This window comes from Tachypleus tridentatus, chromosome 11 (assembly GCF_004210375.1).
Source record: "Tachypleus tridentatus isolate NWPU-2018 chromosome 11, ASM421037v1, whole genome shotgun sequence".
NCBI lineage: Eukaryota > Metazoa > Arthropoda > Merostomata > Xiphosura > Limulidae > Tachypleus > Tachypleus tridentatus.
Genome location: NC_134835.1, coordinates 55,316,118 through 55,341,397, shown reverse-complemented (window position 1 = coordinate 55,341,397; position 25,280 = coordinate 55,316,118). Strand labels below are relative to the sequence as shown.

The window sequence follows — 25,280 nt, the reverse complement described above, 5'->3', positions numbered from 1 at the left end:
ATTAATGACATAAATAAACAACGTAGTTTCAGCGTTAGTTGGTTTAAAAATTAGGGTGTGGCCTATTCTTGTCAAGGAAAGTTTAACTAATGAATCTAAAACGAAACCACTGATTAGAATAATTGTCTAGGAAGGAATCTTTACAACTATTGCAGTCAACTTCCTTAATTAGCAGACTACAGAATACAAACAAGCTGAGAAACAAGTTTATTAAAGCATGAGGAAAACCTCTGCCAGGTCAGATAATTAGGTCTATTAAGAATATACAGAAGATTTGTTAATATTAATTGTCCGATTTTTAATACCTTCTGTTCATAATATTAAACAAATATACAGAGAAAATGTACGAAAATATATGCCAAATGTTAAAACTTAAAAGTATAAATGATCATTGCACTCAGTTTCATTCTTCAGAGGTAGCTTGCATTCAGTGCGTATTTCATGGTAGTGTGGGTACATATTATGACTCACTGCAATTTAAAAAAACAAAACTGTTCGCAATAATAACAAAAAGGCTATGCAACTGCTAGCTCAGAGAAAAATCTCTATATTTGATGACTCATAACCATGTATTATTTTTATGGAATACCCCGAGGCTGTGATTGTGGGTATTAGTACGATTAAACTGAATTATACAAAAGCTTAATTAGTTTTACCGTCTGGTGGAACGCTAAATAAGTAAGAGAAATTGACCAAAAGACTGACGTACCACCGCTACATGATTTATTAACCTGTTTGCTTCTTATTGGCAAACATTTGTACAAAGATAATTTGTACTAATCGTCCTTAATGTTTAACTGATACATTAGAAGGAAGGTAATTAGTGAAAAGCACCCACCATCAATTCTCGAACGTTTACAGGTAAAGGTATTTCACCAAAGACTCTAAAGTACAAAGCGTAACTAATTTTTTGTGGTTTTTTTTTTCGTGAGTACGGTTTCAGGATGTAAAGTATGGACCCTCGGGTTTACAGTCTGACCTTTATCCAATAGGACTTACGTGGCTATTCTATGTAGCTTACGCTATCTTAATTGAATAAACATGACTCATAACTATATTATTCTTGACTAAAAATTGTTTGAGCGCTATTGCGTTTCCTTAAATATATATATATATATATATATGTATATCATTTTGTTCTTTATATCATTATGTTTTATTTGCAAATACGTTAAAAATGTTAAACTGTTTTCGTGTTGTTAATTTTCTAAATTGATACCACAACTTATTTTTATCCCTTCAGAAATTAACTTTAGAATTTAGGTCGTTGATATAATTTAAAAGTTCATCCATTCAAGCTAAAATTATTTAACTTATTTTTTTAACACTATGAACCTTCTGCTATCTTCCATTATCATATTGCCAGCCATAACACCTGCGAAAACTGTGGATGATATCCCCACTTATCCCAGTTAAAATTAGAGTTCACATTAGTCATCCAAATCGACAGTTTGTATGGACGTTTTAATACCTGAGATAAACAAACTTATTAGTTATACAACAATATTAAATTATTGTGTGTTTTGTGAAGAAGATATAATAATCCATATAGTTTAAATTGATCTATTAGGAATTTATTTTCTGAAATTTGTTTGAATCAATGAGAAACATAATCAGCTATTATATTCACTTTAATTATGCTTCAAGCCTACAAACCTTTAAAAGCAAATGATGGTTTTATATACAAGACTTTACACATGCCCAAAGCTTTCAGCTACATTGTTTTGTCAAATAAGTTTTTTAGCTGGTACCTCGCAAAACCCAGAAAACGTGAAATTTTGCGAGTGGATCAAAACTTCGTAGTTCCACTCGTCATCTATGCACTCTCTAGAGCGATCTTGTTTATTTTAGTTTTGTATAACCTGAAACAATCCTTATTAGCCATCCTTAAAATTTACTTTCATTCTTCAAATGTTTTTCTTTGTTTTATTATTTTTATTTAAATCTTAAACGGCGGCCATCATTAATAGATGCTTTACCTACAACATTCCCGCTGTTTCAGGGTTAATGCAGTGTTTCAATAGACAAGGCAATGGTACATTTATGACCAAGTTCTAAATACAATGAGGTTCCAACTGTAATATTTATTGTTTATACATTATTTACTGGGAATTTCTGTTTCAAAATGTTCTTAAGTTTTTTTAAACGAACAAGAGCTTTCTGTGAGGAAGCCCACAACAAGGGGTAATGATAACATCGTTTACACTAGAATTCTGAATAATTAATTAGTACTAGTTAATAATACATATAAAAGTAGATACTCCGTTGAAACTACATCACTTCAGTAAAATTGACTTACACCATTGTTTTGGTTTTAGAGTTTTCCTGTAATAAGAAAATAATTTCAAAAAGCAAGAAATTCACACTTTTTGGTTATGATATTTACAGACATTCTTAGAACTTGTGACTCAGTCATTACATAAATATTGATATAAAATGAAAGATTATATAGTATTGCAATGTTATAATGACCTGTTGAGGAGATAATATTTAAATATCATTTCAATGAAAAATCCAAGCCATCCCTACATACACAGTGGTACCTCCTTGCTTGGTAAACTTGAAAAGTGTAAGTTAATAAAATTGGGATAAATATATTTTTCACTTACTATTGCTATGCACAACATATATTTACATCATAAAACAATTTACAACTTTTCAACTACTTAAGACTCTAATCAATTTTAGTTGTTCGAATGCAAATAAAAATCAAGAACAAACTAATTAAGAACAAGAGAACCTCGAGAATGACAAAAGTTATTTGGAGAAAGTACATAAAGTGCTTCTGCAATGTTGGTATATTACTTGTTTGTTTTTAAACACAAAGCTACAGAACTGGCTATATGTGTTGTTCTTACCACGAGTATCTAAATCCAATTTTTAGCGTTATAAACCTATAAACTTAGCGCTGAGCCACTGCGGCGCGGTTTAATTAACGTAAGACTATGTTTTTATAGGATAATATAACCAAACATCAGACTGTTATGAAGAAATCAATATTTAAGAATCTGTAACCAGTATAACATAAATCACCAGGAGTATTTCTCTCAGTAATCTTTTGTTATTCTTTATATTTCACTGTTTTCAACTGTTGATTCTTTTGCTCTTACAACTTCCTCACAACATTTGTAGGTGGTTAATATCAAATGTAAATGTGAGTTGTTGTGGGCTAACCATTTACAACTGCTCTTACATTCTAGGTTTTACTGTCATTCCACATTTGAGACTTGTACATAATAGTTAAATGATAGATATTGTACTATATTTACATTATTTTGTATTCTAGTTTTATTTATATATCTACTATACACAAAATGCTAATGTTCTACATGTTCTTGATCCTTTCGTTTTAATTAAATGTTCTATTACAAAATAAGGAGGCTTGGTATAGCCAGTTGGTTAGGGCACTTGATTCGTAATCTGAGGGTTACCAGTTCGAATCTGCGTTACACCAAATATGCTTCCTCTCCGTGGGGGCGTTATAATACGAAAGTCAATCCTACTATTCGTTGGTAAAAGAATAATCCAAGCGTTAGCTGTGTGTGGTGATAACTAGCTACCTTTTCTCTAGTATTACACTGATAAATTAGGGACGGCAGTTAACCATCATGTAGTTTTGTGCGAAATTCACAGAACAAACAAAATAAGGAAATGAACAGCCTAAAACCTAGGAGATATTGTTTGTGCTTTGATATCTTTGTTTAAACTTATAGGTCAATAGGTTAACTTAAGAGAAATTCATTGAATCTTGGTACGTATTTTTTCATCAGATAGCCTACCTTAATATAAAAGGTCATTTTAGTTGATATTCTATCTCTCTTGCGGGTATTTAATTTTAAACTGATTGGCTAGTATGTCATCTGTATAGATATTGACTGTATTATAACATAGCTTTCATCAGATAAGCCATCTTTGTTGATATTGTTTGTATCTTTTCTTTAAAATGATAGGTCATTTCTGTAGAAATTGCTTTTTATCTTTGTGAATGTTTTGTTTTGAGTTCATCTTTGCAAAAAATGCCTGCAACTTTACACATATTTTGTTTTCAGCTAATATGTTTATATATTATCTTAGTAGAATTTACGTACGTACTTATAGATATTTCGTTTTAGTCGTTTTAACAAAAATTACTTGTATCTTGGAACATATTTTGTTTCGAGCTGAAGGTCAGTAGGTCATTTTTTCAGAAATTAATAGCATTTTGATACATATTTTGTTCTGTCCTTCTGGGTCAGCTTCAAAGTACTATTATAAATTTTATATCAGTTATATTCATTATAAATTTTATATCAGTTATATTCATCACTTGAGGCAGATTTGTTTTCAGTTGTTCTTTCCACTTTTTCGTCATCAAAACCAACGTCTTTCTATCCACACCTCTTATAAAGCTCCTACTGCACAGTCTTTATATAAGCATATAACTTTGAGAGAACATTAAGGTCGAGGCACTGAATCTTTTGTCAAATACGTTGTTTCATTTGGCAGCCTGTTTAATGTTTTTACACGTATTAGGCTTGCATACCACGTGCAGTAGATTTAATTTCTTTTTGTTATTTTGTTATCTTTTTATTTTTTGCCAAACTGTATACAAGTAATACTAAGACAGATATACCTAGGACATAAAAACAACCTTTTAAAGGTCCGGCATGGCCAAACGTGTTAAGGCGTGCGACTCGTAATCTGAGGGGCGCGGGTTCGCATCCCCGTCGCGCCAACCATGCTCAACCTTTCAGCCGTGGGGGCGTTATAATGTGACGGTCAATTCCACTATTCGTTGGTAAAAAGAGTAGCCCAAGAGTTGGCGGTAAGTGGTGATGACTAGCTGTCTTCCCTCTAGTCTTACATTGCTAAATTAAAGACGGCTAGCGCAGATAGTCCTCGATTAGCTTTGCGCGAAATTCAAAAACAATATTTTTATATTCAACAACCATTTCCATGCAATTTTTCTTCTATTTAAAAAAAATAATTAGAGATTTAATAATCTACAACAAAATAATATAAATGAGATTTGAAGGATTTACACTGATAAATTATAGTTTTTATTTTCTACTATTTCATTAAATCTTAAAGACACGTACATTCACTACTTTCGTTCAAATTAAAACTGTATAATTCACAGAGAGGTGCCAGACAGAAACTGAGTTTCAAAACTGAACTTTTTTTCAGAGCAAGATAAAACTTGGTTACTGTCATTAAGATACCCAAAGAACGATATGGTAAAGATGGAATAGTTTCTTTGCGTGACTTGATTTTCCAGTCGGGTTGTATATCAGGAGTTTGAAGATAGTGTATCCTATGCACTGCATATATGGCATTCTAACGATCTAACATTGTGTTTACTATATTGATGTCGTAAACGACGTAATTACTTCTCTAAACGTTCTTTTCTTTCCTTCTTTCTTGAAAGAACAGATAAGATATTTACCAACTATGACTGTAAATTATTTTCAGCAACAGAGAACGTTAATGAAAAGATCAAAGATATTTTTTTTACATTTGCTTCGAAAGTTTCCACTTGAAACTAATGTAAAAAAAGAAACAGATATAAATTGATTTTTTTTCATTTGATTTGTTTGATTTATTCGTTTTTTATGGAGTTAGAATAACCTTCAAAATAGTAAATAAATAAATTTTAAAATATGAAAATGCTCGCATGAAAACAACCATCAACGTATTTATTTTAATATATTTTTATAAAATATTATGATTTTCTAACACATCACATTTGTCACTGCAAGAAAGGGGAAATCCGAGTCATGTCAATATTTTGTACAATACTGAACCCGAATAATCTTAACTCCAGTGAGAGCAACGATTACTGCGATTCACCATTTTTAAACGGTTATAGAAAGGCAATATAAATACCGAGTTTCAATAACCGTTGTGAGTAGAACACAAATAACCTTAGTGTAGCTTTGAGTTTAATAACAAACAAATAAAACAAAGGAATAAAGAGAATGTAAATTTTGATAATATTTTACTTCACAAATTTTACTTGAACTGAGTTAGACACATGAATATTTGATTCAAACAGTAGACAAACATTTATTAACTGTGTAATTTGATATAAAACAAATATATGTACATTGTTACTATTTAGAAGCATTATTTAGGGAAAACAACAATGTTAATATATATATTACTTCTTGTTTTGTTGATCTTAATTATCTTTTCTGGAATCAACTTGTGCAGGATGACTCCAGGAACTGTTAGCAAAAGTGAAAATACAGATAGGAAATTTCTGTTTTAAAACTTTAATATTCATACTGATTGTTTTTGTGAAGTTATGGCTATTTAATGGCTAATAACTGTGCTAAAAAGTTTAGTCTTTAGTATTTTCATTTTTGTCATTTTCTAAATATGCTCATGGCTTGAACTTCTCCTTCTAAAAAGTTACCACTATCAGTTCTTTATTTTCAATCAGGGCATAACAGTATCCATTTAGTGTAGTACTTGTTTCTTTAGAAAATTAAGTTTTCACGTGCATCGCAAGTCTGTTTCATTTCCCCTAATGTGTTAATACCCTTGTTTTGTTAACACGCACACACAGCAATTCACATTTAACAGATGATATATTAAATTCCATAAGTCTTTACTTCCATTAGCGTTGCCACGCAATCAGATATGTACGGAGTTACACCCGCCATTAAATGTTTTAATTTTCTCAGTGAACAGTTCTTTCAATGTTACATATTAAAGTTTATGCTATGGTTTGTGATCATGTATACATATGAATTAAAAATTCTATGCTTCCAATTGTCCAAGCACACAGTAAAATATATGAAAAATAACTACAATTAATAAACTGTCTGAGAGTGTTATGGCAAAAAACAGGTTTGACCTTCTAATATTGTGGATTTATTCCTTCTGTTTTCACTTTTAGAAGCTACAACAAAATGCACATGAAACTAAACTTAAATTACTCTACAAACTGCTTATTTTAAGAAAAATTAAGTAATATTTTTCATGTGTTCTTTGACATACGTTATTATACACTCGCCTCATTTCTAACTTAGTACAACAGCCTTTCTTCCAAACTGTTATGATGAGAAAGAAAAAAATCTTGCGTTTGGGGTCAAGATTGTCATTTCTCACACCGCTACTTACTTGTCATCTAAGGTGTTATTATTGGTCAGGCTTCTTATTTGTGATTTAACTCTGCTTGTTTGGCGGAAAATTACTAGGTCAACATAGTTGTGATTACAATATGCTCTTCAGGTTAGCTAACTTATGTAGTAGCTAGTTAGAATAGAGTACCCGCATAGATCATAAGAAGGCAAACAGGTTTTCTAATGATACGTAAAAAGTGTGAAAACCAATTAGTTTACATATACTGAAATACCAGTTTGTTGAGAAACTAGTTGAAGCCATTCACAAGTCTTGATATTATTAGCTGTTGAGTATGGAGGAAGGTAAGAAAAAACAAACAAACAAACTATTAATAGTTATCCATAGAACAATATCCTTATTCACAGATTACGTTCGGTTTAAATATACTGCATCATGTTGTTGTTTTTAATTACGCACAAAGATACACAATGAGTTATCTGTGCTTTGACAACCACCGTTGTCGCAACCCGGTTTCTATCGTTGTAAGCCCGCTAACATACTTCTGTGCCACTGGGAGGCACTGCATCATGTAGAAATTTGTGCAGTACGAATCAAACATACTGATGTATATCTGCTTTTAACATAACATTAATGAATAATTATGTTACAGCATGGCTTTAATTGGAGAGAAAATTATGCTTCTATCTCCGTATCTTATAGTGAGTCAAAAAATAGTATAAATGCAAAACCATGATTTATCAATTATCAAAATAGGCTCGTACACTTAGTATTTTTTTTACTTATCCTGAGAATGCATTTTAAAAAAAACCCATAATGTTAAGTTCTACATTAACGTACAGTATGATTTTTTCCCAATTTAACGAGGTGAAAAATATTACTTTGCAAATATTTTAATACGTTTTCCTCTCGTATTAAATTGTTATAGACAATTATGTTAAAAAGATTATTACAACTTTGAGTTGTATACAAAAATTACTAAACTTAAAGTTAATAACATATATTTTATATTAACAGATAACACTACCTAGTATCTGCACCAAATATGGCATGAAAACACAGAAACGTTAAAAATTATAAACTCTTATATTAGAAAAAAGTATATTTCTAAACTAAACAAAGATCTTAGTTATTGTACATAGTACGTCACGATGTTTTACAAATAAAGGTAACGCTTTCACAAACAATGATATTGCAGATTCAATACCATTTAATCTTTTACATTATTTATAAACCTGAACACGACTATAACACTTGTTTCAGTACATAAATAACAAAAATCTTTGTTTTAGCTGTTTAATTACATTTATCGTTCCTTGTTGTTACAATAAGACTTAAACTTTGCAACATTATTTAACGCATTTTTTCATTTCTTACACGTTTAGCTTTTATACACTAAATTGTGAAATTGTGCAAAATATGGAAACTTCAAAGTATAACGACTTAAAAATAGCATTATGTATTTTTATTTTGGTCATTCAGTATATAGTAACCTGTATGATCACCCATGTCTAATTATTAATTAGTTACTTTTTTTTTTGCAATGTTTCTATTGCTAATTTGCTGCTATATTCTGATAAAACTATTTATGTTGTAACAGTGATTGGGATTTAAGCCTGGAACGTCTTGTGAGAGGGAGATTACTTTGCAATATATTCATCTGACTTTTGCATAAACAACGTATGTTAAATTCCGTTAGTGTGGGGAAAGTTGCATCGCAAATTGATTTTATAAACTTTTGAACAATTAAATAAAATGAATAAAGCATAAAGAAAATTTTCACAACAATTTGTTTGTACTCCTTTTAATAATATCAATATGTAATATATAACAGTAGCAAAAGATATGGCTACATTATAGACAGCTGGAAATGAAAGGCAAATCATAGTTGTTTATTAAAAGTACTTTCAGTGTATAGAGATACACGTTTTCAAAATGTTATACAAGTCTCATTATTTAGAAAGGTTACAAAGAAAGAGCATCAGTGTCTTAAAACTTTAGATTGTACGCTCGCAACAGTAGATCTAAGGTTGCTTTGAAATCTTATAACAATTTCGTTTAAAGAGATATTGTTTATTTTTGAATTTCGCGCAAAGATACATGAGGGGTATCTGCGCTAGTCTTCCCTAATTTAGCATTGTAAGACTAGATGGAAAACAGCCACTGCAAACTCTTGTGTTTATCTTCTACCAACGAATAGTGGGATTCACCGATTCATTATAACGCCCTCACGGCTGATAGGGTGAGCATGTTTGGTGTGACGGGAATTCAAACCCGCGGCTCTCAGATTACGAGTCGAGCACCATAACCACCTGATTATTGACTACCATGAAACATTTTTGTTTTCCGCTGACATTTGCTAAAGAATCAGTATATTTAATCAGAAAATAAAACAGGTTTTCAAAGCATTTAAATAGGCATTTGTAAACATTTTAAGTAATATACCAAACACTAATAAATTATCCAAAAGTTACTGAAGCACGATTTCTTATAACACTTTCAACGCCCTTAACTATAAATAGAAAACGAATTAGGCTGAACATTTTTTTGTGTTTTTTAATGACGTAAGAAGTTTAAACCCCATGTGATATTACCAAAAAAATAGAACATCCAGAATTATGGAAGTTTTCTTTATCAATACGTAGTTCTAAGAACATTTTTATAGAGCTTTGAATATATTTCTATTTTCAATGCATTTGTTTTAATTCGTCTCTTAAGAATACCGTTTTTCTTTCTAACAGAGTACTAAACATAAAGAAGCATGGTGATCAAACCTTATTTTAAGAGGCATAATTATGTTTTCTCCTCACAATTAATCATTAAGGCATTATTATAAGACATTTAGCTGGTGAAATATCTATAAAAATATAGATGCTGATGGATCAAAATATTTATTTCCATTCTTGTTTTGATACAAGTTGTGATAGAACTTCAAAGTCTATACCTCATTAATAAGTACTAAAGTAGCGAAAGAAGTTAATTCAGATTCACAAAGTGCATAAACGAAACTGCAATATAAATTAAGTGATTTAATTTTCTTTCGCTACTGTTTTGTGTTCTATCTCATTTATTTATCTTTAACAAATATTTAATCTGTTTCATCATTATCGATTTTCAATTTGTTCAAATTTCTTTATCTAGAAGAACTGAATAGAAAAATATAGAATCATTAGACAAACATCAGATGGGCATGTTTAACTCTTCATTTTTCTCTCTCTCTCTCATTTTTATATTTAAACGTATAATTTATTTTGTACAAGCTGAGGTATACGTCCTTTGTCCAGGTTATGAACTATATGCAAATATAGAGTGGATGCTTTTATAAATAATATAAAATAGTTCTAACTTTTACACAATTTTTTGAAACATAGTTCTCACTCACTATGTATATACTTAAAATATGGTATACATTGTACGATGGTCATGGTGAATTTGCAGGAAAATATAGCGGCCAAAGAAGTGGAGGTAAAGGAACGTTCTCTTTCTCGCTTTTAACAGTCACCTCTTAACGTCTGACATACTATTTCAAGTTATTCATTAATTGACAATTATTGGCCACATTTGTGTCTTACGGACCAAACTTTTAAAGGCACAGGTCAAAGTAGGAAGTGGGTAAAACTCAAGAAACGATTTGAAAGTTGTTGTTGGAATAGAAACTTTAGCTGAATTTATGTATTATTATAATAGTGGCGGCCATTTTTTCTTTTGCATCCTCCATGAGAATGCTAGTTCATTCCATGAAATATCTATAAGACGTTTTGTGTGCCTTCTTCACTGGGTGTATGTTGTAATAGAAAATTTAATATTTTTTGTGTGTTGATGTAATATGTGGGGTCATCTATTATATGTTTGTGTGTGTGTTTTTCGTATAGCAAAGCCACAAAGGGCTATCTGCTCAGCCCACCGCGAGGAATCAAACCCCTGAGTTTAGCGTTGTAAATCCGGAGATATACCGCTGTACTAGCGGAGGGCCTACCACATGTTTCACGTTAACATGCGTTAAAGCTAATAAGTGCTCGGTAACGTTAATAATGAGGGTAGAGGGGTTGTGAACTATAGGTAGCATACCCCTTGTTCCAAACTATCATCCAATAATATTTGATTAATTTTAGCCCAGTGACCTAAGGGTAGTTAGATAACGAACAAAGAGACATACACGCAAATTGTTATATTATATATATATATATATATATAATTATTTGTTCTATATTACATAAATATGGTTTCTCTTAGCTCTATCTACTTCTTAAATATTGTAAATGTTCAGTTGTAAGTATAACATCTTTCATACAGTATTGTCTGTACGACATAATTTCGATCACAATTTTTATTATTCATACGCACATGTATATATATTATTAATATACATAATATTATCAATGAATAGAGAAAACACAGAGAAAGAAATTATATTCTCCATGTGAAATGTAAAGTCAACCATTGACAACAAAAACGAGTTCGTAATAATACACGATCTTACGTTAGACGTAATTATTCGACTGTTTACCAACCTATGAAATGAACCAAAACCAAATAAGATTAAAGCAGCTATATATATTTATCTACATCTATATGAAAATAATATATTATTTATGCATGTCGAACTTCAACAAAAATAACATGAAGCTTCTACCGTTTTATTTTACTAGTATCATGTATGAGTGAATTTCATTTTTATATATACACACACACATATTCATATGTTTAGAGATAGGAAAAGACTAGCAAGATATTAGTAACATATTTTCGTAGACTTGGTGAATATTACTCGGTATGTTATAAAAGCACGCTATACTGAAACACACTATAAATGCAACAGTCTGAGTTCTACATTATCGGACACATGCAACATGTTTACACTGGAAATATTTGTTAACTGTTTGAGCAGTATTGTATCGTAAAGTAACAAAACCACAAGCTTAAAACGTCTGATTTCATATAAATACCAGATGTTCGGTGTGTTTCTTCTAACTTCCTCATATAACAAGCTTTATGTAAATGTTTAAAACACCCACAGAGAAACACACCTGTGTTGAGTTCATTACGCATAATGATTTGCTAGCGTGCCGGTCCTGTTATTATAATCGTTTCGAAGAGAAAGATAGTTCTGGAATACTATTTACAGGGTATATATTTTCTGTCAATAAAAATCGTCTTATATATTCATAAGGTATTTTTGTTTGCTAATTTAATCCATGATTGTTTTTCTCAATGTTTCCCAGAATTACGAGCGTTGTTTATTACTTTTTTTCCCAAGTATCTTTTGAACTATTTTAAACTTAATTAATATTGTTTAAGAATTTGAAACTACAAAACACGTGGAAATATAACAGACAAATGGTAATTTGTAAATATGAATTTCCAATTAATCTTTATATGTGTTTGAAAAAGAAGTTTGCTTAAAAATTTATCAGTGTTAAAATTAGTCAAAATGTATCGTCAGTGATCGTTGCTGTCGAACTATAAATCGGTAATGCAATAAACTATTTTTGAAAATATCTTTTCGGAATTATGAGCCAAATGGAATTTACATTTAATATAATTTTCAGTTTTGGACAAACATCCATGCTGTGCTAGACTCTTTTATGGGTTTATAAATACAGGGTGTAAGACGACTAAAATCTTACCAAACATTTTGGTAATTTATATAACTTTCAGTGATACAGCTTCAATCTGTATATTGTAACTAAAGCCACTTAGTTTAATAATATAACGATTTTCTAACAAAACATAATACACAAAACCTAATTTAGCAATAAATATGAAACAAATGGGGCTTTCTTGTCTCATACGAAACAAATAAATACAACTCTAAATAAATACTGTGTGGATCATGGTTGCGGTAACTGTCTGTTTTAACTTGGCATTATTTTCATATATATAATATTCTTGGTATACATGTCTTTTTTTTCACATGCGTAATATACACAATGCTAACTGAGCTATGTTTTATCACCATTTTCTCACGTTTTTGGGGTCACCAGATTTGGCTGCTTTGTGTCAAAACCTAGATTAACTAATAAGAGAATATATTTCGAGTGTAACTGCTGCTGCCCACCTTTTATCATTATATATATATTCTGAAGAAATTTATTTTCGGTTTTATTTATAACAAAAAAACACATCATGTTGCTAGTGGGACTCCTGTTCTCGAAACTCGTGTTTTGTGTGCAATATGTGTAACCTAATGTATATTTTTCCATATTTTTTTTCAAACGAATGCTCCTTCTTAAAACACGAATGAATAGTGTAATGTAAATAATATAAAAGTCGCAGTAGATGCATTTACTGGGCTTATTTTGTTGTTGAGAAAATAAAAATTCTAATGTTGTGGAAGTTTGAATGTCGTGTAATGTAGGTATGGTGTTTCAAAAGCCACTGCACTAGTATTAGAAAACACTGTATAAAAAAAAAATATCCCTGTTACAGTGTGACAGATATCGGACTTATTTTTACATCTGGCCTAAGCTCGTTTCAACATGCATTTTAAAAGGAAGGTATTTCTGTATGGTGTACCTTGGATGTGCTAATTCTTATCAGAAACAGTAATACCGTATTGCATAAACAGTCATGGACCATTCAAATATTTCTTTTTATATATAACTTGGCCGCTGAAATTTCTGTTTCTCTGGACACACCGTTTTTAAAATCGTGGATTTACATATATTTTCTCTGTAGTTCATTCGCTTGTTTCAACTAGTGGTGTTAGTTTGGAATAACGTATTTAGTTTTTATTATTTTTTCTTCCTTTTCAGCATCTTTTAATACTATTATTACTTTAATCAAAATATTTGTTTTTTACAAATATTACGTCTTATCCTTACCAAACAACTCGAAGTGGCACTGTCTTGACATTTTAAGTGTGCACAGGAAATTAAACGGGATATAGCATTGCAATATGACTGGTAATACTTGTACTTATAAATCTCTGTTTACTGCCACATACACACGCTACAAAATTTCCAGGAAAACATTTATTTCCTTTTTTTAGGATATTCGTTTAAAACTAGTCAAAGGTTGCTTGCCCTATTCTTTCTTACTTTTTAATTGATAAATTAGAAGGAAGGCAGCTAGTCAATAGCACCTATCGCCAATTTTTGGAATACTCTTGTTTCCAAGAAGAGTTGAATTTGATCGCTATCCTCATAACTTATTCAAACTCCAAAGTACAAATTTCGATTTTTTTTTTTAAATTTTACTATAAGTGGATGCGACGCAGGACTTAAATATCCGTATTAAAAACATTAAACATTGGCTCACGCTCGGCCACTGAGTGAGAAGAACATAATAGCAAATCGACGAAGCCTTTTGCGTAATACCAGAGTTCATTAGGTCGGCTGGAAATGCAACACGCAAAGTCTTGATCTAAATTCTCTTCATATAAGTAAATTACAATATTTCAATTATTATGCTTTACAGCGCCTTATCACGGCGAAGTCGCTTGGTTTGATTTGTTTTTAATTTCGCGCACAGCTGCACGAGGGCTATTTACGTTAACGGTTCCTAATTTAGCAGTACGAAAACTAGCAGGAAGGCATCTAGTCATCACCATCTCTTGGGATTGGCTGTCACATTATTACTCCGCTACGGCTGAAAGGTCAAATATGTTTCATAGGGCAAGGATTCGAACATGACCTTTAGATTGCAAGTCAAATGTTTCTAACCATCCAGCCATACCGGGTCAATGCTAAAGTGTGATCAATTATTAATCAGCGACTACTATTACATGGCACCACAGACAAATAATATATTTTTTTTAAATGTAAAATATATATAAATTATTAATGTTGTTGTTATGTAATGTCACACAAATACCATTTGACAGATCATGCAACCCAGCATAGCCAAGCGTGTTAAGGCATGTGACTCGTAATCTGAGGGTCTTGGGTTCGCATCCCGGTCGCATCAAACATGCCCTTTCAGCCGTGAGGGCGTTATAATGTGACAGTCAATCCCACTATTCGTTGGTAAAAGAGTAGCCTAAGAGTTGGCGGTGGGTGGTGATGACTAGCTGCCTTCTTTCTAGTTTTACACTGCTAAATTGGGGACGGTTAGCACAAATAGCCCTCGAGTAGCTTTGTGCGAAATTCAAAAACAAACAAACAAACAGACAGATCATGCTTCGCCAAAGTAAGACATTGTACATCACAATATTTGCAGATGTCCTATAGAGTAAACGTTCTAGCTGGAGAAGAAAGTTACATTTTTCTGCTAAAATAATATATGGAAGCAGTATGAATTTATTTTGTTAATTCCAATTCACAGTGATCTCGAGAAAACCCACTTATAGAGAAATATATATGCAAAAACGGCTCGTTTGGGTTGAGAAAATATTTTACATAGAAGAGCGAACAACGTTTCGACCTTCTATGTAAAATATTTTCTGAACCCAAACGAGCCGTTTTTGCATATATAATTCCAATTCCAGTAGCTGTATATACACATATATATATATATGTTTAATATAATGTTGTAATAAGCCTGACTGATATAAAAGAAAAACTCCTTTTTTAAGGCGGTAAATTAAAATTAGAGAACAGGTATCTTATTTAGGTTACGTCAGAATTATTCTATTCTCTGTCAATGACCTTGTACGGTAGTTTCTATCAGTATTTCTCAATACGAGAGTTGATATATATACTTGTGAGGCCTGTGGATTATATTATAATGTCATTTACGTTTCCTTTAATGGTGTGGTATTAGTTTCCCGAACTATTTTGTCGTCTACCAAGAAACATCACAGATGTGTGCGTGACTGTGCTGCTACTTGGGGTTTTACGTTCAGTTATACCACTCCTAAGGAAAAAATAATTATAAGATGGCATTGTTTTAAACACCTGTAAGGCGTACCTCACACTGTCATTATGCCAATTAGAATTTTCTTAAAAATTCACACAACTGTGTATTCTAATTATGAATACTAGTTGTCGTCATTTCTTATAACATATCAATGATTTTGTCTAAGAACAAACACCATAACTTTTATGAGTCTTAGACCACAAATGTATAACAAAAACATTCATGCTATTATTTCAAAGTGGTGAATTGAAAATATTACAACAAAAAGATGATTGCGTGTGGGCACTATTTAGCGTCATTCAATGGATAATGTTTGTAATTTTATAAGCATACCAGCTTCTTAAGTATCTTTAAACTGTTATATTCAAGTTTTCAAATGTCATCACAATTGGAGAATTATTCATATGTCAATTCTGGGCTACATTTTTTTTTGTTTATTTGTTTATGTGAGTGTGTATTGCAGTTATTATTTAGGCTCACTATCTTAAATTCAACAGTTTATTTTTATGCGATATACCTGTTTGTTTTGTTTTCAAAACAAATAGAACTAAAAGTTGATCTGTAAAATGTCTATTTTCTTACTTTACTTTTCTGACGGTTTTAGTTAATAACAAACACGTCAAACAATACAAAACAAAACGTTTAATTTTTGTTCTGGGTTTAGAAATACAAGTTTGATGGCCTGTACTAATTAGAGCGTTTCTTACCATCCGCCTTCCATAGGAAGTAGAAAAATAGATTAATTTGATTATCGCATGCAATTGTCTGTTTATTAGACTGTAATGGAAATTTAAAATTGATAAAAGTTATTTTGTCTCTTGATGTTTACTTCTCTAAAGGAAAAACTACTCGAATCCTAAAGAAGAAGAGTTGGACGATATTTAAAATTAACTTTTTTTTTGTACGATCAGACAGAAACAAAAGCAATTAATTCAACGATGACGTCGTTCTCTACCAGAATGTCGGATTTCGATCGCCTTTCTGAAAGTTATAACTCGCTAGATGGCGCTACAACGATAAGTTGTTTCTTTGTTTTTTTATTCTTTGACATTGGGAAGTAAAGCTGTATCTCGCCTATCTGTTTGCCCCATTACACTTCAGTCAGTGGTGGTCGTGACTGCACAGTGTGCGGTACACAATACGAATTTGGGGGGTTGGCACAAATCAAGCTTGTTTAGTTATCTCAGTAGCAGTTCTGATTCACTTTTTGAGCTATTTCTGTGAAGAAGGGAAATACCAGTTAAGCGTAACAAACCACCGGAACTTCTTCATTAACCTATCTATCATAATCGCATGACGAAGTAACAGGAGAAGGCGTATTCTACAGCAGCGCAAGAAAATTATTATTTTTTTGCGTGTACACTATGTTTGATAGTGACAGAGCATGCACCTAAAACATACAAAAGCAGTTGTTGTTACGTATAATTTTCGTGGTAGCTATGCATCTACGTTCAGCTTCTGATATATAAGGACTTCGAAAAGAATAATAAAATATAAAAGACAATTTGAGAAAAAATCATTGTCGTGTTCAGAAAAATGATCACAGTTCACTATTTGCTTGCAGTTTGTGCTGTTACCTACCACTGTTTTATTCATTGTTTTGGACAGCAAACAGGTAGGTGATATTATATTACTTTTGTCAGATGCGGCAAAAATAATATGTTTTCATTTAAATATGTGTATATACATACATATAAATATATATTTCTTCTACGCTTGTGTCAATTTTTATGTAATTTTTTTTCATTTAAATAGGTCTCCTACTTTTCAGCAAAGATATCTGCGATATATTAATCACGGTGAACATATAACCTAATAACTGCTATTCCAAAAGAACAAAATATTCACTTTAGTCGATTATTACTGCAATATTTTACTTGGCACAATATTTTAAAAAATTAAAGAAAATGGCAAATGTGTATAGAATCAAAGTTCTTATAGAATATATTTTATTTTCATGTTTCTGCCAAAAGGACGCACTACAGTTTTTGAAATATTAATTATGGTAAAAATGTTAACAGTTTTCAAAAAAATATGTATCGTTTTTACACAGCCGTGTCAAACTCGGTATTTCCACATTTAATCACTTATTATTTTTTTCGATTGTAGTATTCAAAACATTGTTTTTGATATATGTATATATATATATATATGTGTGTGTGTGTATGTTATAAACATGCTATATGATGCAACTGTAATACGAATATTCAAAACACTTGCGTTAAATTACTGAAAGTATTTTGTGGATATATAATGCGCGCAGTCGACTTGCTTTTTTCTTTCTAGTAACAAAAATATCATGGACACTGTATAATATACATTTTATCAGAATTATTTGGTTAGTGAACATATATATGTCTGTTCGGAACTAAAGAAGTATGATAAATGGGTATTTCCTTATAACACCATATCGCTTTGAACTTTAGTAACACTGTTGTATGTATCCAGTCTGTATGGATAACGAGTTAGAAATCCAACGACACAAGCCGTAATTATAACTTGCCTTAATTCTTTATTAGATTGTTTTCTAAAATCTATTAAAGTTATATGCTAGTTTTCTCATACATGGATATAATACGGAACAATTCATTACATTTAACTGTTGAAAACAACGTTATGTAAAAATAACAATTTTAGTAGAAATAAACTATTACAATGTTTCCTCTCTCCGTATTCCGTCATTCACGTACACGTCTAATTTTTTTTTTACTCGCTAAACAAAAACAGAATTTGTATATTTTAACATGGCTGTTAGTTTTCTCTACTTTTTCTTATTTATAAGTACCTTAAAATAACACCGATGAGAAAGGTGTCAGAAATTCAGCAAGAAATTCAGTGTTTTCAAGCCACAACCTATTAGTATATATTTGTTGTAAAATGGTTTGTAGTAAAAGAAATATACCATACTGAATTTATGTCTCTTCTTCATGTGTATCTGTATGTTTACATTAACGTATTAAAACTTCAATGTAAATATATAAGTAATATACGAATTACTTCTTTTAAATATCGTCCCATGGGGTCTCAACAGTAAGGTTACGGTCTCATAACACTACTATCCGTGGTGGACAGAACGCAGGTAGCCTATTTTCTAGTTGTCGTTTACTGTATTAGTATTATGTGTTACTCAATATGAATTTTAGTACTTCAAAAATTTCTCTTATAACTGAATCGATAAGGGTAGGCATATGTTTTATTTTATAATTATACATTTTCCAGTGAGAATATGATCATATCAATGTTTGAGCTGTTATCTAATATTTGTATTTCTAAGGTAACACTGTTATTATGTTCAGGTTTTGTTGATTTTGGTTTCTAGTTCAAAAGTGCCTTTTTCGTTCCTAGTGAGTTTATTTGGATACATGTATACAACTAACTCTGTTATACAAAACATATTTATTATCACAAGGATATGCCATTAATAACTCACAGGAACAACTAACTCTGTTATACAAAACATATTTATTATCACAAGGATATGCCATTAATAACTCACAGGAACAACTAACTCTGTTGTACAAAACATATTTATTATCACAAGAATGGGCCATTAATAACTCATGGGTATTTCCAGAATAGAATAACGTACTCTAAAACATAAGTAATATTTAAGTTCATTTTGCATAGAAGTGTATGTAAACAACGTAAAGGGTATATGTTTATTATAAATACTTGTTCAAACCTCCACCTCTGGCTCCTCTCTCTCCAGACAGAGAAGAATTCTTATAACAATAGTTCATTGTTAAACCATCATAGTTTAATCATTCAGGCAATACTTAAAATATTTAGAATTTTTTTCTTTCTGTTTTCAAACATGACTTCTGAACCAACTTCAACAGTTAAAGAACTTTTTGTTTTATAATATTTTCTCTGTGTCCGATGGTAAATAGGTTATGAGCAACACTCATTTATATATGAACACGCATACGCACATATGCAAGTATAATACATAATACGTTCAAAACTCAGTCTACAAAATATATATATAAATGCTTAGGTATAATTTTATTATGTTTCTTTCCTTAAAACAGCATATTTTCATATCATATCTTAATAAAACACTATCGATTTTTACGGAGATAAGCTCAGCTATAACAAAATCATATTTCAGAGGTTATTTCATAGTTAACACCCTTAAAAAACACTATACAACAAAACACTATCAATATAAACATATAAGCAGCTTGAGTGCGTTGTAAACTCCCCAAACAACGGTATGGAGGAAGATTAGTGAATGTCATTATTTTAGTTTAATTTTATTTGATAAGATACACATATTTGCGTCTACTAAACTGAAAACAACCACCGTGTTAGTGCGTTTACGTTTCTGTGTCCAATTAACTTTGCCCATTACCGTCATATTCATCTCTACGTGTAGCTTTTTAATCTTTCACATTACCACGAGCGCCTTCTGGCACAGCGGTATGTCTTGGGATTCATACCACAAAAAAACTAGGTTCGACACTCGTGATGGGCAGAGCACATATATCTCCTTGTATGTTGTAATTTTTTACTAAATTCTAAACAAAATAACAACATGAATTACAGAGGTATAAAAGTCAGAAATAAAGGTTGGATAACATAGTTTAAATTATCTTCCCTTTTCTCACTGGAAAAAGAAATATATATCTATTGATATCATCTTGACTGAGATGCATTTATTCGCATTTTATAGTATCAATGTTTAAATGTTATCGAAAAAAATCAACAACCCGTAGAGTAAGTAATTTCTGTCACTTCTAAGTAAACAGATAGATATTCTTACCTTTTATATGTCATAAGCTTTTTAGAAAACATAAAAAATACCAAACTCAAAATATATTTTAATATATATAGATTGATTAGATAACCTACGGAACTTAGTTCCTGTACGTTATTAAATACCTTCATCCACGTTCATTACTCGTACTTAGAATCTAGTGTAATTATTTATTTTTGAAAACTCATTGCATAAATTGTAGAGTATCATTTTTCAAAATTTCGAAAAAACATATTTGTTATCATACTTATGTCGATGAGTAACTTTAGTTCATAATTGAAACAAAGTTTTTAAAAAAAAGAGAGAAATAGAAAATTAAAACTCAAATAACTTGTGTATGTTCTGTTTCCCTGATGATGTAAGTACCAAGTCCACCTTATAAAGTAGACCATAATACACTAATACCATCTATACATAAATTTGTATTCGTTAGACACGACCCTACCAATATTATTCCAGGTACCGGATGAATGTCCACACATTTTATCATCGTTTCAGATACATAGCGTCACTTTGTAGAAATTGTACCCCAATCTGTAGCAGCCTTTATGAACCACATAGTTGAGAGACTGGCATAATTAGCACCTGAGACAAGGCGTGCGTTATCAGGAAAAGCTGGTATGATGGGGAAAAGCGATAAGATTAAGAGAACCCACAATCTCCCATCTGACGTTATAGCGCTTATGTATATTATATATTATATATAGCACTGATTGGTGATAGGGTGGTGGTTTTCTCGCCTGATATAATGCTTGGTAATAGAAATACTATGAACATTAACCAGATGCTCGCTGTAGGAAAGTAATTTCTCAGATATAGATGAAAAAAATCTTTAGAAAAATAATGGACTACTCTGAGGTCTTTTTTGTAGATCATCACGTGTATCTTTGTACTACACTGTATCTTGTATAAAATATTCATTCTAAGTAAAGAATTTTAGTTACGAAGTCTGATTGAATTGTTATTCTACTAAATAGAGGATTTCAAAAAATATATTACAATAAAGCTAAGCATTTCTGTAATGATATTAGAAGTTTGTAACAGGCTAAAATAGAATCTGTATCTGTCGTTACAAATGCTTCCTTCTCTTCATAAAATTTAGAAAAAATCGACTGCAAATGAACTGCTTGCAAAACTATCTTAATTCTTTAGGGCATTTAACTGCTCAAATTTTACTGTGTATAACGTTTGTACGTTAAAATTTCATATAGACAACTTCCAAAACATGTAACTTTTTAATACAAAATCTAAAGCAATGACTGAAATATTTATACATTATTTGATCAACATGTTTTATGTATCCTCTCTCACTATGAATGGAATAAAACAATATAGTTTGCTGGGCAGTATTGTTATCAAGTGAGAGCGGTGACTTACAATGATACTGTTATCAATGAAGAGAGGTGACTTACAGTGATACTGTTATCAATGGAGAGAGGTGACTTACAATGATACTGTTATCAATGAAGAGAGGTGACTTACAGTGATACTGTTATCAATGGAGAGAGGTGACTTACAGTGATACTGTTATCAAGCGATAGAGGTGATCTAAATGACGATTTACAAACTTTCGAATCATATACCTTGAGAAATATTAACAGCATTGGTAATCAAGAATGACAATCAAAGGTTGAAAACATAGTTATCACATTTCTTCATTCTTCAAACAGGGCAGGGTTTTATTCTGAACTTTTCAACTGAAGTGGCTACAATTATGAATTTATCTTTAGTATAATAAAGCGCAAGCTTTTCAAAATGTGGACAATGATTGGTTATTTGATTCACAAACAAGACTTGGCTTCTCTATTAGATAAGATAGTATAAAATACTAATTTAAGCTAAGTAAACCATATTAAAAATAGAAGAAAAAGGCCCGAACACTGTACATTATGTGGTAAGTTTCTTACTAACATTGTATGGTATATATAATGATCTATTGCTCACCATATGTAAGATTCACCAGGTATATTTAAACGCTTTTATGCGAGTTTCTTCGAAAAAAAAAGTCTGCAAATATGTAACAATGTATTTTCTTAGTATAATAAATAATAAAATGTTCAGATGAAGATATCTTCTGGTATCTAGTACTAAATCGTATTTCTGATCATTAGGTGATAGCCACTCCATTAGAATTCACACTTCCGAAATAAACAAAATCAATTGTTTTTCTAAAGGATTATAAGTAATTTTGACTTTTTAAAGTACCTTTAGCTCAATTATCCTAAATGCTTACTCCAAGAATTGACGGCTTCAAGTGACAAGGAATATTTTTGCCGACTTACAACGCTAAAATTGGGGTTCGATACCCGAGGTGGGCAGAACACACATAACCAATTGTGCAGCTTTGTGCTTAACTCAAACTAAACCAATAATTGACTGTTAGTATTGTTCCGCTATTCCTATCAATACAGCAATAGCATTGACTCTATGAATGTAGGAGGCAATAATAGGTTGCGTAGTAAAATTAGGTAACTTAGAAACACGATTTTATACAGTTTGCGAAGTAAATTGATCCTTTTTCCTCACTTCAATGTTATGAAATTTATAATTTGATTTTTAGCAGTGCAAATTAAATACCAACAGCTTTGTCGTATACAAGGACGTAAGTATATTGCTATTCATGATATTACAAAGAAATAAAAGAAGTACAAAGGCTTCAGAAAACTATTTATTTTCAAAGACTAATAATTTATACCAGCCTTTGTTATAGAAGAACATTTTTATTATTACTGGGTTAATAACAGCACCATTTATTCAGGTGTTTAAGTGATGATAACATCTAGTAAGTTTTAAAACAGTTTGATATCAATTATTAATAGCTTTTGTGATTGAGTTTTATTGTAAGTAATGATAAAACTATATGTATTATTTTAATCATATTATCGGATAACTCAAAGTTATCAGTGATCAATACCTAGTTTAAAGGTACTGGTTTTGTGATTTAACTAGATAACTGATTTTTCTGACCTGCAGAAAAACAATAACATAAAAACACATCTATATAAGTAATACGCTTCCGTTTATCTGTGATTAGGGCGCTTGACTCATAATCTGAGAATCGCCAGTTCGAATCCTCGTCACACCAAACATGCTTGCCCTTTCAGCCGTGGGAGCTTTATAAGTCACGTTCAATCCCACTATTCGTCGGTAAAAGAGTAGTCTAAGAGTTGGCGGTGGGGAGGGGGTGATAACTAGCTGTCTTCCCTCTAGTCTGACACTGGTAAATTAGGAGCGACTAGCTTTATGCGATATCTAAAAAGCAAAGAAACTGTCCGAAATTTTTCTCGCAAATTTCTTCATCAAACACGCTACAAATCTCATATCTTTAGAAAGGCCTTTATCAGAGGAGTCCAGATTATATGCTTCCCTCTAGCACATTGAAATGTCTGCGGACTAGAGCCACTAGAAACCGGGTATTTGAACCTGTGGTGAGCTACTTCCTTAATTCAAAAATCAAATAAATAAATCTAATTGCAAATTGGCTTTTACAACCAGGATCAACTTTCTTGTATTTGCTTAGCCAAACTTGTGAATGCAACGAATATGCTACACGATGACACAATATCGTTGTCATTAGGTGACGACTGGCTTTAAATTCAACATTAATTTTTTTATTTGCAAAGCCATTTATACAAATAATATTTAACCCGCGTGTAATTTACTAAAAAAAATTAAAATTGAACTCATTGCAACTGCTATGGGATTTTTCGACTTATTTAAGTCTAAATTAAGCATCTGCAGTTCGTTCAAAACCATATGATTTTTACTTCGTGCATTTTCAGCTATGTTTGTTTTAATTACATCTTTATACTTATTCTAGGTGCAATAATTTAGCTTTGGTTCATCATAGACTTCTATAAATACATTTTAGATACTTTTTTCTAGAGTGCGGTTTTATTATTCGGTTTTGTGAGTTTCTTCGCTTCAGTTCGTAAAACCGTGTCATATACAAACGTCCATAACTGTTTCACACTCTTTAAACTGTTATAAGTAGAAGTAGCTTATTGTTTACTTTACAACTTTATATGTAGTTTTATTAAATAAAGTTACATCTACAAGAATTTGTCTCTTTGACGGCATTTTTTTTTTCTAAATAAATCAGGTTTTATCATTGTAACACCAAACGCCTACAAGAAAGCGTAGTTTAAATACTGTTCGGGAAAATGATATAGTAAGGAAAATTCAAGGAAGAGATGAAAACTATCGCAATTTGTTTGCGGATCACGGCTAGCATTAATATATATATACTTTTTAAAATGTGTGTCAAATCCCTGAAGAAGGCAGATATTGGGACTTTGTCCAAAATCAGTGATTACATGTCATTGAAGTATATTTTATTAAAAAGTTGTAATAATGTTCAAAAGTTCAAGCAAAATATTGTTTATGTTGTAAATAACTTGAATAGTGTTTTCATTTCATAAATGTATACTAAACTAAATTAGTTAGAAATTAAGCATGGTAGCAGCCCATGAAAATGTAAATGCAGATAATTCATTCAGGTGGGTTTTACCACATGACCAGTCATGTATGAGATAGCACGTTTTTCCGTTTGACTTACAAAGAAACAGATTGAAGAAAATATTTCCCGATATTTTGTTTTGGTCGTCATTTACCGAAACATAAAAGAAAGGGTGTGAATGGGTGGTGTCTTCAG

At 31.2% G+C, this 25,280-nt stretch overlaps 1 protein-coding gene across 2 annotated transcripts in view; it reads left to right on the top strand.

The window, feature by feature from the left end:
* Positions 1-16,947: 16,947 nt before the first annotated feature.
* LOC143232189 (nephrin-like) overlaps positions 16,948-25,280 on the top strand; it is a 73,168-nt gene continuing 64,835 nt past the window's right edge. For both annotated transcript variants that reach the window (XM_076467320.1, XM_076467319.1), the window contains exon 1: positions 16,948-17,482. In XM_076467320.1, the coding sequence (XP_076323435.1) occupies positions 17,404-17,482 (79 nt within the window). In that variant the 5' untranslated portion in view covers positions 16,948-17,403. The remainder of the gene's footprint in view (positions 17,483-25,280) is intronic.